At 39.9% G+C, this 16,294-nt stretch overlaps 1 protein-coding gene across 1 annotated transcript in view; it reads right to left on the bottom strand.

Annotated features, from left to right (window-relative positions):
* Positions 1 to 16,294, bottom strand: part of SLC9A8 (solute carrier family 9, subfamily A (NHE8, cation proton antiporter 8), member 8) — a 32,859-nt gene that overhangs the window by 15,427 nt on the left and 1,138 nt on the right. The window contains exons 2-6 of the mRNA XM_009893482.1: positions 15,639 to 15,846; positions 11,380 to 11,460; positions 6,391 to 6,449; positions 1,609 to 1,692; positions 560 to 661 (exon numbers count right to left, since the gene is read on the bottom strand). Of these exons, the coding sequence (XP_009891784.1) occupies positions 560 to 661; positions 1,609 to 1,692; positions 6,391 to 6,449; positions 11,380 to 11,460; positions 15,639 to 15,846 (534 nt within the window). The remainder of the gene's footprint in view (positions 1 to 559; positions 662 to 1,608; positions 1,693 to 6,390; positions 6,450 to 11,379; positions 11,461 to 15,638; positions 15,847 to 16,294) is intronic.

Genomic DNA, 16,294 nt, shown 5'->3' with positions numbered 1-16,294 from the left:
CTCTGCAACAGTGATCTACTGCTACAATTCTGGTCACCCAAAATCAGGGAACACCAGATGAAACTGGAACAGATACAGGTGACTACAGTAACTAAGGCATTCAAAGGAATGGACGTCTGAGAGGCAAAGAGGAAAGTATGGATTGTTTGGCCTACCAGAATGAAATCTGAGAGAAAATATAATTATCTATATCTGTATCTAATCAATGGGGAAACATCAAAGCAGAGAAGCGGGAAAAAAATTATTGACAGAAGAACAAATAAGTTTAATACTGGAAACTGGAAGATGACTCTAGAGAATACAGGTTTTGGACCAGCTTTCCAATAGGAAGATTGAGTAAGTAAAAAAAAAAAAAAAATTAAAACTCAAGTCTTTATTACTTTTAACATGGAGCATGCTATATCTATGGAAGGGGTTCTGTATCATTGCCTCTGTGATAGCAGAAAACTGGCTTTTGTGACCCAGAAATTTACTTTCGCTATGTTTGTCTGCTCTTGAGAAATGGACTTTCAAAGAGCAAGACAGATAAACTTAAGTGTTTCAAGGAAGTTATTCTTACCTGGCCCAGGAAATAAATTCCTCCACCTACAATGAAAGCAGATATTGCAGTGCCAAATACAGAAAACAGAGTGATGGAACCAATGTTCTGAAAAAAATTACCCTGGAACAAAAAAAGTAAATTAGCAAAAATTATCTGAGGCAAAACTCGTGTTTAGCTTTGCATCTAAATTAGATTCTGATTCACAACTGGGTTTCCGATAAAAAAGCTTCCTTAGTTTGGTTCCAGGTACCCCAGGACATACATCCACGCCATCTGCCTAAAGAGCCTGCTCTCCTGAGGACAACAGCAAATCCCTCTGATACCCAGGACAGGATGTCAGTCTGGTACCCTAACAACATGCCAATCCTGGATGACCAACAGCTGGATATTCACCAGCCCCTCGACACGTTCCCCATCTGACAGAACTGTAAATGAACCCATCTATTGTAGACAGGGCATGTGAAAAAGGCTTGTAAACTTCCCAGCTGGTAGTCCATTTCTTAGGTTGTGATTTCTTACGAAAAATCTTCAGCGTTGGTACCAATTCATGATATTACTATCACCCACTGCTCACTGCCTGTCCTGCAGCACAGTTCAAATAGAAAAACAGCACACAGGGAGGACCAGAACCACTTCAGACAGGACTAGCGCTGTGAGAAATGTCCATGGAAACACACGTTCCCAGGCAAAGCATCAAAACGCCTGTAAACATTTTCCTCCTCTTTAGCTGTGGAGTGACCCTACCTTTCCCACTTCTGATCCTACTCCTTCCCACTTTGCCTCCTTCACATCAGCCCTTGTACAGCTCCGATGAGGTAAGAAACCTCTCCAACCAAGGAAAACAACCTCTGCGCAGTACCTAAAACCTTGCCAACATTCAGTTAACAGTAACAAGCTACATTCCCTGCATTCTGGGTTGGAGGCTTAAATTTTGCATTCTCAATTCCCTGATGATTAAGATGACGGAATTTAATGCAATTATTCTAAACTTCATGAAGATAACTAAAAGCAGAATGTGTTCCAAACAAAACCTCAACATGTAAAATGAGTGTCTGGCAGGGGCTAACCTTGTGCAATGAATATCCAGATTCAAATATAATAGGTGGAAGCAAAAGCAGAAAAAACATATTTGGACGAAACATTTCTTCTTCCTGCAAAACAAAAATGAAGTATAATTTCAAGGATGGCATAATTACTGAAACAACATCAAATCTTCCAAGAGAGAAATTATTTAAAAAAAAAAAAAAAATGTTGGAAAATGAAAATGGCATTAATCTCTCTCCCTTCTTATCACAAAATAAAAGGCTGAAGAATAGTAAACTACTCCAGGGCTGCTACTTCTATTGTTTTGGGTTTTTTGAGTCCAGTGATAGGAATCTAAGCGTTACTTGTTTTAAATTACTGTTTTCAAATAAGCTGCACAGAAAACAGGTTAGTTATGGCAAAGGAAAAGTCTTTCTGTTTCCACAAAAAGTATTCCCATTTTATCTCACGGTCTCAAAATCTGTAAGGACTGTCAAGGAACAGTGACCTTGTGGCCACTCGTTTGAAGATAATCTAGGTTAACCGTGACCAAGCACAGTTTCACTAGAAAACTCATCACCTGACAAGAAGAAATCAGTTCATCATCTTAATACATTTGCAAGTGAACAGGCTCAAGATATATACCACTATTAAGACTCTGAGGCTTGATTCCTCTTGGCAAATATATTTTATGCCCATAATTTAGTGGTACTATTCTGATGGTTCCTTTTTACCATCAGAGTGATATAAATGAAACCTACTGTGAACTAAGATACTATTTTTTGGTGACCTTACTCCTTTTCGCCTATCTCATCACTTGGCTAACACTGCTTCATGGAGTTGTACCCCCAAACTAGCAGCCTGTTTTTTTTCTGCTGGCAAACTAAGCACAGAAGACAAATTTATCACAGCTGAATGTGCCTCTCTTTCTTTACCCACCAGGCTCCCTCCTGGTCCCCACGGTTACGAATACAGCAGAACTTATCACCTTTGTAAGCAGTGTTTAATTTGTTTAAATCCAGGTTAAACAGGTGATTGACTGTTCCGTTAAAACACCAGCTTTCAAAAATGAAGCACTCATCTCTTTAAAGTCTCATTCCTGTCTGTACCAGCGATAATCATCTTAAAGGATTTGGGGGACTCAGAAAATAAAACTCATCCTTTATACAGAAATGCTCTAGTCCATTATTCTGCACACAAAATTCCGTGCGTCGATGGCTAACGCTACCTAGTTTCTGTCAATACAGTAACTGCGCTAGAACAAAATACCCACATACCCGATTAACTACACTGTTTAAAAGCCCCTGAAAGCAGAGCTGGACAAGGAAGTGAGAAATAATGGAAAGGAAGAACTGCATCTGTGCTGCATTGAAGCAGAGACCAGGAAAGTAAAACATCAGGACTGTAATTATCAGCCATGCCAGCCAGCAAGAATCACCAGCAAGTACAAGGTCCACTGAAGCCTTAGTAAGGCATGATTGCAAGAAATTACATTACAAAGTTCTTAGGGCAGGGATATGATCCAAGATTTGCTTTGTACACAGACATAGCCTGCAGTTAAATATGCTATTTTTTTTCCGTATCAGATAAACAGAAATCCTCTAGTAAATTTAAAACCATTTAAAACCATTTTATAAAGTACATAATTATTATTGATTAGAAAATTTCACATCTGAAATTATGACAGCCTATGTTAAAACCTAATCTTTAACACAGTGAAAGTAACTTAAATAAGCAAATAATAATGTGATATCTGTGACCCTTTACCTTAGCTGATAACGTGACCACCTGGATGCAGCATCTCCAGTGCCTCCCAAGATTTGACCAATGCTTACCAGAAACAAACTACGTAATTCACTAGCTATGATCAGTATCGCCTGTGTTTATAGAATCAGTGCTCAAATCAGAGCATACTTTAAGCTTTTTTTAATTCCTACATATGTGATCTTCTTCAGATTATTTTACTTAACCAGTAAGAAGCTATTTTAAAATGCTGATTTTGCGGCTGTTTAACTGATGTTAAATTTTAAGTCAAATCCAGTTGGTACAAATCAGGAATGAAAAAACACTAACTAGTGCACCACCCACTGTTTCTAATAAGTAAACATGTAAAAATGAAATATCACAACACACCTCTTGAACTATGTAATTGCTTAAATGAATGTACACAGAATTAGTGTAGTTAGTTGTCAAAAATAGGATAATATGTAATTAAAAAGCTACATCTAATTGAAAATCTAGGCATTTTAATGTATTTCAACTAAGGAGGAAAAAAAAAATCTTCCTTTAGGGAATAACTGCCAAGAAATATTAAGCTGCAAGCTAGGATTAAAATTCACTACTCAGACCAAGATTTTCAGCTTGCTAATATAAATCCTGTTTAAAACTGGTGATTCAAATCACTGTGATTCCATTCAGTTCACTGATTTAATCCTAATAAACTGTTTGATCCTATGAAACAAAATCACAATTTAAATACTGCAAGATTTTAAATTAAAGCAGGAATAGCGGAGAGATCATTGCTTTGATGATGTGGATGAACCGTAGGAGGCAAAATCCTTGCTTCACTGTAGACCACACTTCTTGGAGACACTTCTGCCAGGACTCTCCCTCCCTGAGGAAGCCTCTGTAACTCCACACACACACAGGTAAGACCTCACAGCATCACACACTAATCCAGATTGGGGGGGACCTCTGGAGGTGTCTGATCCAAGCCCCTGCTTAAAAGCAGTGCCAACTCAGAGCAACTTCAGCTGCTCAAGGCTTTATCCAGCCAAGCTTTGAATCACAGAATGATAGGGGTCAGAAGGGACCTTCAAAGCTCATCTAGTCCAACCCCCCTGCCAAAGCAGGTTCACCTGCAGCAGGTTGGACAGGAACGCATCCAGGCGGGTTTTGAGTATCTCGAGAAGGAGACTCCACAACCTCTCTGGGCAGCCTGTTCCAGTGCTCAGCCACTCTCAAAGTAAAAAAGTTTTTCCCCATGTTGAGAAGGAATTTCCTGCATTCTAGTTTGTGCCCACTGCCCCTTGTCCTGTCAGTGGGCTCCACTGAAAAGAATCTGGCCCCATCCTCTTGCCACCCGCCCTTTAGATATTGATAACATTGGTAAGATCCCCTCTCAGCTGCCTCTTCTCTAGGCTAAACAGACCCAGGTCTCTCAGCCTTTCCTCATAAGAGAAGTGCTCCAGTCCCTTGATCATCTTCATAGCCCTCTGCTGGACTCTCTCCAGTAGTTCCCTGTCTTTCCTGAACTGGGGAGCCCAAAACTGGACACAGTACTCCAGATATGGCCTCACCAGGGCAGAGTAGAGGGGGAGGATGACCTCCCTCAACCTGCTGGCCATGCTCTTTTTAATGTATCCCAGGAGACCATTGGCCTTCTTGGCCATATTGCTGGCTCATGGTCAACTTGTTGCCCACCAGGACTCTCAGATCCCTCTCTGCAGAGCTGCTTTCCAGCAGGTCAACCCCTAACCTGCCCTACACTTGCCCTTGTTAAATTTCATTAGGTTCCTCTCCACCCAACACTCTAGCCTGTCCAGGTCTTGCTGAATGGCAGCACAGCCATCTGGTGTATCAGCTACTCCTCCCAGTTTTGTGTCATCAGCAAACCTGCTACAGATACACTCTGTCCCCTCATCCAGGTCATTGATGAGTAAGTTGCACAAGACTGGACCCAGTACGGACCCCTGGGGAATACTGCAAGTTACAGGCCTCCAACGAGACTCTGCGCCGCTGATCACAACCCTCTGAGCTCTGCCATTCAGCCAGTTCTCAATCCACCTCACTGTCCATCCACCTAACCCATGCTTCCTTAGCTTACCTATGAGGATGCTACGGGAGACAGTATCAAAAGCCTTGCTAAAGTCAAGGTAGACAACGTCCACTGCTTTCCCCTCATCCACCCAGCCAGTCATGCCATCATAGAAGGCTATCAGATCGGCCAAGCGTGATTTCTCCTTGGTGAATATCTTTGTGGATGGAGATACCCACAATCTCTCTGGTCACATGGTCCTACGGTTGCCATCACTGTTAACGTTTTCTTCCTAATATGTAAGTCGGTAAAACACCGGGCATCTGGACAAGGACAACCTTCTGCACAGAAGCTTTGCCTGTATTTTCTGCTGGAAATAAAGCTCAAATCATGTGTCCATTGTCTCAGCAGGAGTGAAAAATGCTGCTGCTTCAGGTACAGTGGTTTCGGCAGTCTTTCCACAAGAAGCAACGGAGTACTCAAGAAACATGCAAGGCTGAATGGATTGCTTTGTGAACTGTCTGTTCTTAGCACCACAGTTTGTTGCAGTTTTAAGCATAAGTAAATAAAATAAGTGAATAACGTGACTTTCAGCACAGCTATTCTGAAGAAGTGCTCCTTTTTACCTCTGAAATGGTTGTTAACATCTTCAGGTAAAACATGGGACTATCAAAACACTTTCTTTTTTCTACGAAAACACCTATAAAAGTAACTCCAAAAGGAGGAATAGGACTTAATGCAGACAAATAACTGAATTGTTATATTTTTTACTGTAACTGATCCCAAAGCCCAAGGCCCAGCACCGCCTTCTACCACATATCTAATATGAACAGATTTGGTACCATAAAAAGGATTACTCAGGGGAAAAACTATTATGTATAAAATGTTCAGTAGGATCAGGAGCTCAAATTGATTGTATTATTATTAAAAGAACCCCAAACTTTGGCATCAAGTATAATGGACATAAGTTTTTGGAAATGACATCTAGAGAAACGGATATTACAAATAGTCTTATTTTTGAACATTTAAGGATTGTTCTACAATTAAAAATTAATTGCTTTCAATATACCTTCCAGTTGGCCAGCTTTTGAGCCTCTATGATTTTTATAAAAGCTCCCATAAGGATACCTAGGAGAGAATGAGACAACATTCTGAAATATTCACAAAACACATCACTGTTTCCATTAACTACTGAGTCTCAGTCAACAAAGATTTAAAAGTGAAAACAAGGCAAAACATGAAGTAGAGAGTCTTTCATTCCTAAATCACAAAAACACCGAGTGCTTTTGGGTCTGATATATGACAGTGTCCGGTATGTTGCATAATTACATAGCTTCCCTACTCAAAAGATTGTCACTTGGGATATCCAAATACTGAACACGCATATCGAGAATGCTGTGTTCATTGGTTCATAAAGGTAGCAGGTTTAACTACTCAAAACCACTTCTCGTCTAAGCTGCATTCAAATAAAATTCCAGCTTTCTTGCTAATCAGGAGCGAAGTTATGAGTTAGATATGAGTTAGATATCTGTGTGACAGCACAAAACCTTTGTGTCACTTCAATGCTATTTGCAGTGTTAACACAGCTTAAGTGAAATCAATCTTCTCCACAGAAGTGAATTCTGTCTCAATGAAATCATAGCACTTACTGGCAACAAATTCTGATCAGGGTGGAGACACTGTCAGAACTATTTCTCAAGCGAATTACATATTTTTTAAGTCATGTAGAAATACTAATTTGAATATAAAAGAATTTTATCAAGGGTGCTGCAAACTCAATGTTTAAAGGTTATTGTGCTCTTTCCTCCTATACATCTCTAAACAGATAAGACACAAAACTCCAAACAAACAAGATTTCTTCTGGAAGTCATGAAGATAATTCATGAACTGTCATTAAGTGCTTTCAAAGAGTTATGAGGAATTTGTCTTTAGTCAGATTCCAGATCTGTGTTTCTGCATAGTTGTGTTTTATTATTTATAGAATGGAGACTTCAGAGTCAAACACTGGGACTTAGAGTGAAATACACTGAACGAAAGGTAAAAAGTGGCTGAGAAGCTTAAAGTATGCTTTCCTGTAACTCGTGTTTTTATTCTCTCATGCTGTAGCTATCAAAAGAGTCTTACAAATAGCATCACATGGATTACTCCTGATGGATGTGTCATACACACAAAGCCATGAGGCTTAAGCCTTCTTTCATACAAAAATATGTGAAGGCATTGGTCCCAGAGGATAGAAATAATTGTTCCATGAAATGGTTTAGATGGAAAGGCAGAGCAAAACATTAATGAAGGAACATCAAAGGCCTGCTGTTCTTTGAAGGAGGACAGAATGCAGATACAGCCACTCACATGCCATATAAACACAGGTCTCAGTACTAACAGTCAGGCTTTCCATTCCGGGATGGAAGCTGTCAGAAGCCAAGGACTAGAACATTTTTAATTTTTGCAAAGCAGGAACATTGTATTCAACTGGCACAGGCAGTACTTGTATCACTCAACAAGAAGTCTATGTGGGGAAAAAACAAACCACAGCAACCAGAGGCTGTACATGGCAAGGCACAGACTTCAGGAAGTGTACTTCCTGAACAAACTTTCACTATTTTATGAATTAGTATTGAGAGCTCTCACATAAAACTATGTTTAGACAGGATTTAAAAGAAGAGACAACTCCATAACTCACTCCCGCTGAAGTAGAAGGGCTCCAGCGCGACTTTGCGAAATTGGACACCTGCGAGTGGGCCAACCATGGCCTGTGGGCTACAAGCTGGGCATCCCTATCGGATGAGCTCAAGAGGCTTAAGTGAAAGGCTGGTCTCAATCTCTTTTTCAGAGGAAGAGCTAATCACAAGCTGACCCTAACAACAGTGTCACGGACAGACAAGGTCCTTTCATGATATCAAAAGTTAAACAAACAACAATACAAATGTAAGATAACACGAGAGGTTAAAGGAAAAGGATGAGCCTGAATCATACAACCTACACCTTTATATAACACAAGTTACTTCTAGCTGCATATCACACACAACAGTGCTACTAAACTAAGATTAAGCTAAGCAAAGCCATGAAACAGGGCTGCACAAAATAATGCATCACCAAGAGGGTTTAATAGCAGCTGAATCAAACTTTGATGCTCTTTTTTAAAACCTGTCCCACACATCTTTACAAACTACTCTTCTTTTATTACTAGATTAATGAACACAGTTTTTGTTCGACTGGTTGCATCTATTAAATCAGGCAGATCAGCTTTCTCAAGGGGCTAATTGGAAAGCTAAGTCTGTAAGACATAATCTAAGCTTCATTCTTTTGAAAATGCTATAGGAATTTTCTTAATTACAACCAACTTCTATTTTTCCCCGAGAGCATGTTAAAATTCAGTAACAAATCGAAGAGAAAAACTCTTCTGTCAACTATTTTTGCCAACAAAATTCCAGTAACTTTTAAGGATGAAGATAAAAATCCAGCCTTAGGGAATGCACTCCCATCCTGTCCACCAGGAGAGTAACATGCCCTAGAAACTGTAAAACAGAAGCTTCTGAGCAGCTTAGACAATGGGAGGAAAAACAGTCATGAAAATCATACTTCTCTGCTGCCATTTTTATTAGCGTTCAATAACTGCCTGGGAACATTTGCTTAATTTACAAGTCAAAATAGGACACACCTCACTTCTGGCACTGCTCGCAAAACTGGATACTTGAAACTCAAGCTGTGCTCTTGCAGCTGTGTAGATCATTACCAGTAACAGAGGTTCACTGACCAGCAATTAGCTGGCAATTCCAATGATTATACAGATGCCGCGTCCTGTCAACAGAGCTGACAGTAGTTTAAATATGACTGAGTCAACAAACTAAATAAATAAGGCTTAAGTGATACAGGACATCTGTTAGCTGGGTTGCTACTGGGTATAACACCCTCTTGACTTAGTGGAATTGCATTTGATGGTATTATCTCGTTTGGTTTGGGGGACAGACTACAGCTATGCTGCAGTTTACACTGACAAACGAACTGTGCAAGTTTCCTATACTCCCTCTATAAAAGAGATGCAATGCTGTTCCCTCTTACCAACCCTGAGGAGCATTGACAGCCCCAGCACAAAAACTTATCAGTTTCATGAACAAGCTTTTGTTGGGACTGACAGGAGCACAGAACACACCAGCACAGCTAAGATCCTTGTCCGGTTGCTGAGATGCCAAGAACAAGAAACAGAAAGAGAAGACTGACACTGCCTCAGCTGCTCTCTGCAAAGCCCAGCAGGAGCAGTGATGGAAGCTTGCCCAACATCTCAGCTCCGCACTGCCCAGTAGTTCGCTTGGGGCAGAATATAAGGAATGATAGTAAAGAAAATCCAAAACTATGCCAGCAAGAGCAATTACCATACTGATGCATTTTAAATTGGCGATTATGCTTAAATTTAGCTATTTAATAACAATGGTAACTAACCTAATTAGAAGACAAATTAACACCTTTCACCTGGATTTTTGTGTACAAAGAGGAATGATACTGAAGGGACAGTAATGTCCTTTTGGAACCTTTCAAGACACTGGAAGATATGCAACACAAGACATCTCGCCTCAGCACAGTGATAACATAAAAAGGGAAAGAAAGAGAAGTGTGTCAATAATGAATCAAACGCTGCATGTTTTGTATGGAGTTTCTACAAAGTCGGGATGATCTGCAGCAACTCTGATCTTTCTATGTCATACTACGGTAGCCAGAAGCATAAACACACTAAAGTCTGATGGATGCTGCTCCTATAAAGATGAGTTGTGTGTGCAATACCCAGGAAATCCATACCAGCACTAGTAAGATTCCTTACAGGTCTATTTGGTTTTAAGCTGCACAGAAATACCAAAACTCAAATAAAGGCTTGCAAGCAAATGTCTCTCTCAGCTTCAATACTTTCCACTGTGCTAGTAATGCGATATGGTCTGCATCAAACAGAGTTATCTAAAAATTCAGGGAGTCATGCCTGCAGGAAAATATGTTTTTCTATCTGCTAAGTAACAGCTCTAAGATTTTCTCAATCTAGCACCCAAGATGCAAGACGATACTTTTTTTCCAGAAAACATAAGGTACTGACAAGCACCAGAAAGCTTACTTCCACCCATTGAGAAATTGTGTGAAAATACAGTTAAGAAATATGAGAGAAGAAGGTATCAGGAAAGCCCAGGACAAAGTCAAAAATCTACCTGCTCAACAAGTATTACACTCCTCCATGGTATATTAGGATTACAGCTAGGCATCTTTCTCTTTTGGTTGTATTTTTACAATGGCTGTCACTGAAAGTGTCACTAGTAACAGAAGCAAAAATATCACAGATTCTTCCACGCAAGTTACAGAGACAGCTGAAAAACTGTTGCTGGGGTTAGTTATACCAGGTTCTTTAAACATTATGTTAGACAGTATGTAGATAAAATAATAAATGTATTTGGCCCGATTTCCTCCTCATTTACACATTTATAAATCAGGACCAACAGCATACAAATAAATGAAATTACCCTAACATAAAACTACCAGCTTACGAATACTCCAAATTCAATTCCAATTAAGTAAGCACTTGATTTTCATAAAGGGTGACATTCTTATAGCTCAAGTCACAGGAAGAGCTCCTGTCATGTTACTACAGAGATAGTTAAGTATCTGGCAGTCCAGGCAAGTTTTCAGGATACAATTACAGTCCCCAGCCAGATTAAAATCACATATACAAACATAATTCTACTGAAACTAATACAAACACGTGTACCACTTCAAAGAGAAGGCCAGAATCTCGCTGCCACGGAGTACTTTCTCCTATAGTGCGGATGCAAAAATAGAGGAAGCTGCCAAAGTACTTAGGTAGTGACATCCCTGTCATTTCACTGGGCCAGTCTCTGCACATATGCTCATTTCTTGATTTCTTCCATGAACTTAATTCTACAAATTGGTTGTTTTCTTCACTTCATCCAATTTTCTGCATCTTTCTAGTGACTGTTAACACACATCAGAGCATTATTTCAAGCACAGACTACTAAAAGTCCCTGAATTAACACAAATTCAATATAAAAATGTCACGGTTACTCACCTAAAGAAACAACAGCCACACTCTCTGGTAAAAAATGAAGTCGGTATTTTATGAGTAAATGCACCAATATGATGCAGATAGCTGTGAAGAAGAAAAAAAAAAGAATTATAGAAGTGTTAGAAGAGAATAAAATATACTTTTAAGTAGTATTACTAAAGTACACACAGCAAAACTTCTCCTAATGATTTAGTAGAAATCCACTAACGCAAGTAACCAAATTTTAGTTCAAACCTAATTCTCACTGAAGTACGTAAATGGATCTAGAAATGACAGAAAATAACTAAGGCAAATTTTAGGACTTAAAATTGTCTTCTAAAAATACCAGTATTACTACTTTTAGAGCCTGATTCAGCTTACAAGAAAAGCTGTGAGCAGTAGCTGTAAAAATTGTCAGTTATACAGAATACACTGTTTTAATAGTTTTTGGCAAACATTTTGTATTTTTAAAATAAAACATACAGGTACACATGGCCTCAGTTAAAATTTCAAAGCTATGCACTTTCACATCTGAGTCCCTCAGAGCAGATGGGCTTTACCCAAATGGATAATCACAAAATCGGAAAAAGTACATTGGAAGGGACCTCTTGAGGTCATCGAGTCCAACTGCCTGCTCAAAGGAGGGCTAACTTCAAAGTCAAAGAATTTAAAACTGATACAAGATTCACTCACTGGTTTTAAAAATTCAATTTTGTCCTGTAGTAATGTATTTCACCCAGTAGGGAGAAAGTCTGTCTCACAACAAAAACAAAGGTTACAGTAATATGAAAATTCCATCACAGCTTCTATGCTAATGCTAAAGACAAACTACAAAGGATGTACAGCAGATCTGGGTACCATCCGTGGATACGGCTGGAAGACACCACCTGATTCTTTTAAAACTACTGCAGACAGGAAACTTCTCTATAAGAATGAAATAATCCTGGATTAAATTCCTAACAATTTTGATCTGAATATTGCCCACACTGAAGGTATCGCAATTCTTCTCCAATTTTAATTTAGCTCAACAAAGGGTCAAACAAAGAAACAACATCTGGCCTGCATGTTTGTAATACATGTATTTTGCTCTATTTGCTACCAAATCATTCTGCAGTGGCCCAGGATATATGCAGTATTACTGCTTGCGTTTTGTCAGAAAGCAACAGAAGCTCAAGCGCAGTCAACAGCATTTTATATACTGGAATCAAACGGTGGCCTGGTAATCACAGCAGAGACTGTTTTAATACTGTGTGTATTCGACAAACCTAGTCATAACTGCAACGGGAATCTTCACTCTCCTTACTCCGTGCCTTGTGTCTGTGACCCTAACCCTATTTTACTGTGGGCAGCGCAGTCCCAGGCCACAACACAACAGTGCACATTTTGAACTTGGGAATGAACCAGCTTCTGGGAACTGCTCTTAGTGATTTGGTCTAGCAGCTCCTTCTAGTTAACTAAAAACCAAACAGCCACTCACAGATGGTTCAGAAGAGTGCTTTCAATTTACAGCCTGAAAAGGTGCAAAACGGTCCACAAGTATTTCTGAGCACTGGCATGGTTTGCTGGATGTAGTTCACCCACCTGTGAACTACTGGGGCCTACAAGATGACCTGTATTTACTATATAGTGCCACAAAAAGAAGTACAAACCTCATAAATACAAAAACCACTTTAATCGTCATACTCCCCAACACAGTGCTAAGCAATGGGTACCACACTGATGCCTGCATTCTCCCACTTGTTATCTTGTACACCCAGTTCATACAGAACATGGTAAGCATTTCATTGATGTGCACACGAATAGATGGATGGGTTTATGAATTGAGCGAGGACTCATGCAAAACAGTAATATTTGCTCAATTACTGGCATGTAATTTGTTCAGGGCCAAAGCTGTGGGTTCGGAGTGATGAGCAGGGATGGCCCCATTCCTGCAGACTGGCAGGGCTCCCTTCCCCGCACACTGACCCCACTTCCACTCCACCAATCTTTATGATATCAATCAGTCAGTTCTCAAAACACCTGAATTCATAGTACAGTACTTTAATGCAGACTCAAGCTGGTGTTTACTTTAAAATGCTGTACTAGAAACTGCAGCAGTTCAGAAGCTGACTAACAAGGAAATCAGACATTTCGCTGCCAACTGCCAAATAGACTATGGGAGCAATAGCTTCCTCATGTATCCCAAGCAAACTTTTTATTCACCTTTCAATCAGTACTACTGAGTTTCGTATCAATTTCCTGCCTGTTAAACATGAAAAATATGCATCCAGTAAAGACATCTAGGATTACTGAGTTAAAAGCATTCTATACTGGTCTTTGAGATAGATCCATAAAGACATCTGGACTTACGGATTTCCAGCCAACTCCAGTGCAAACACAAATATGCTTTCTATTTCGCAGATCTAATCATCAGCTCTTTTCTACCAGCTTTTGACTACTTTGCTTTGGCAATAAAACAAAAAGCAACCATAGTCTAAGAAGCAACTCTCCACCACCATAAATATTATGGCAGCCTGGTATATTCTTTAGCTGTCGCTCACCCATTCCTTGTGTAAGACTGCTTAGTTTGTATCTGGTAGCATGTCATCTGTTCCAGGCACTTGCACGTATCAGGAGTAAAACAATCAGGCAAGTGTTCTGGACAGGCTAAAAGAACATTTGAGTGTCCCCTTAAGGAAGAGCATAGTAAAAGCATGTAATGTAACAGAAGGGAATTCATGGATAACACAAACATGGCACAATAGAGGTATGACTTTGAAAGTGAAGTGGTGTTTAAACAGATAAATAAGCCACAGAAATCTGGGGTCAGAGACTAACTCATGCTACTTCAAGCACTTTTAAATTTTACCTTTGACACAACAGAGCTCAGAATGGACCTGCTTCTGGGTCTATTCCAGTTTAGAACATTTTAAAGGCCATTTTACAGCTCACGACATCCAGATTTAAGAGTACGGTATAAAATTCATTTTCACTCTTCCTACACTTAAATCAGAGATTATGAATGGGAATAATGATGAACAATAAGCTTTTATACTGGCTTTACTTTGTTGAGGGAACTCCCCTGACCTGAGGGTGATGCTTTTAAGATCCATTAAGTTATCAGACTGGCATAACTAGGCTGGAACACAGCCAAAACAATCATAGCTCTGTTCTTAAGCCCTAGGAATACAATTTTACCATGAATGGCACTTTTAAAATCCACAAGACACATATTCAGAAATTCTATTTTAATCTTAGAAGTCTTCGGATCTACTGCATTTTGCTTTGGTCTTTCTTTTGTTTCTGTTTAAATTGACCTCTGGGAAAATGTTAACCCTTTTTGGAGACAGAGATACTTTAGAAATAATCAGAAGCCTTCTGCATTTTGCTACACTTAATAATTAGTTATCTATAGGAGACAAATTCTTTTTTTTTTTTTTTTAACCCAAATGATTTGCAGAAGTTTCTGCACTGCTGTCAACTCCATACCTATTATTTTTCCCATTTGCTACTGGAAAGAATAACTACCTAGAAGACTAGGTGACCCGTCTGTCACAGAAAAGTCTCTCAGTGTAGCTTGCTTTGGAGAAACCAAGCACACAAACACACAAAGGAAAACAGAAAAACCCTTAACCGTCCATGAAAGTTATGTTACAGTTTTGACTACAGCATTGCTCTAAGCAATTAGAGATAACTACATTCTATTAAAGAAAGACAACAGCCCAGACTTACAGAAAAGTTGGGCGTGCATCTGCCATTCAAAATGCCTATATATGGCAATCTGCATGTTATTACTGCACTCCTGTAGGAATGTTAGAAAGTAAGGAGAACCAGGAAAATAGATACTGAACTTTAGTACTTGTGCATGTAAATCTGACTGTCTTCTATTGGCTTATATAAAGAAATATCTGAGGGCTGCCCAGAAGTGCTAGAAGTAGTTGACATCTGTCTAGTACACTGTCCTCAAAGACAGCTGCAAGTGCCGTGGTGTATTCTGACAGTGTCTTTTTCATACATGAACACATGCCATGTACTTGATAAAGAAGGCGAAGACAATTAAACATATTGTTTGCACTTTAAGAGCACAGTGAAAAGGTTTGCAATGGTCCTCAGCTTTTCAAAGGCTTGGGAGGTTCAGGCAGTTATATACCTAACTTTCTAAATCCGTGTGCCTGTACAATATTCTACTTCATAGAGAGAAAACTGAAGGAGAAATAAAATGCTATGATTTTGAAAGCTGGCCTATGTCCTCAGATACAGAGTATGATTAACAGAGATTAAAAAACTTTCAGTTCATCATTCACCTACTACAAGAAGACTAAAAAAAATCGTCATGCCGCTAGATTGCTCCTCTTGCTGTGCTTGGACTCCAGTCTGAACTGGAAGGATAGGTTTAGCAGGTGTAGGTACCACCAATCTGGTAGTAGCAGCCAGCGTAGTGTGGAGGGTGACATTGATGACTTCATGGGTGGCATTTGCAAACCTGTCAGGATAACATAATACGTGATTATACTTGATGGGAGCAGCATGACAAAGACTTAGCCTACTAAAGACATACACACATAAAACAACCACCAGATCATACTGAATTTGTACTAGTGACCAACATGTTAAGGTTGCTTTTTAAAAGCTGTCTCTGATCACAAATATGGAAATTCAGATTCACAGATTTGATTAATGCCGAGTTCCTTCACGCAGTGCAGACACCAAATACTCTGCACTGCAGCTTGGGATGGGGGTGAAAGCCTGACTCAGAGGGAAGGAACCAGCCCATTTAGCCTGTCCAGTGTAACAAACGCTGTGTCAGACCAACGGCACTCGCAGGGACTGCACTTGCTGGTTCCTACAGCCCTCCCTGCCGCGCAGGGTCGCTTCAGAGCCCGCCTCCCCCTCCCGTGGGCAGGATGCTCCCGGACCCCCTCCAGGGCCCGCGCTGCAGCCCCCAGCCCAGGGGTAGGCA

The sequence above is a fragment of the Charadrius vociferus genome, unplaced genomic scaffold (genome assembly GCF_000708025.1).
Source record: "Charadrius vociferus isolate BGI_N301 unplaced genomic scaffold, ASM70802v2 scaffold259, whole genome shotgun sequence".
NCBI lineage: Eukaryota > Metazoa > Chordata > Aves > Charadriiformes > Charadriidae > Charadrius > Charadrius vociferus.
The sequence above is the reverse complement of the archived record's forward strand: the minus strand, read 5'-3'. Positions and strand labels throughout refer to the sequence as shown.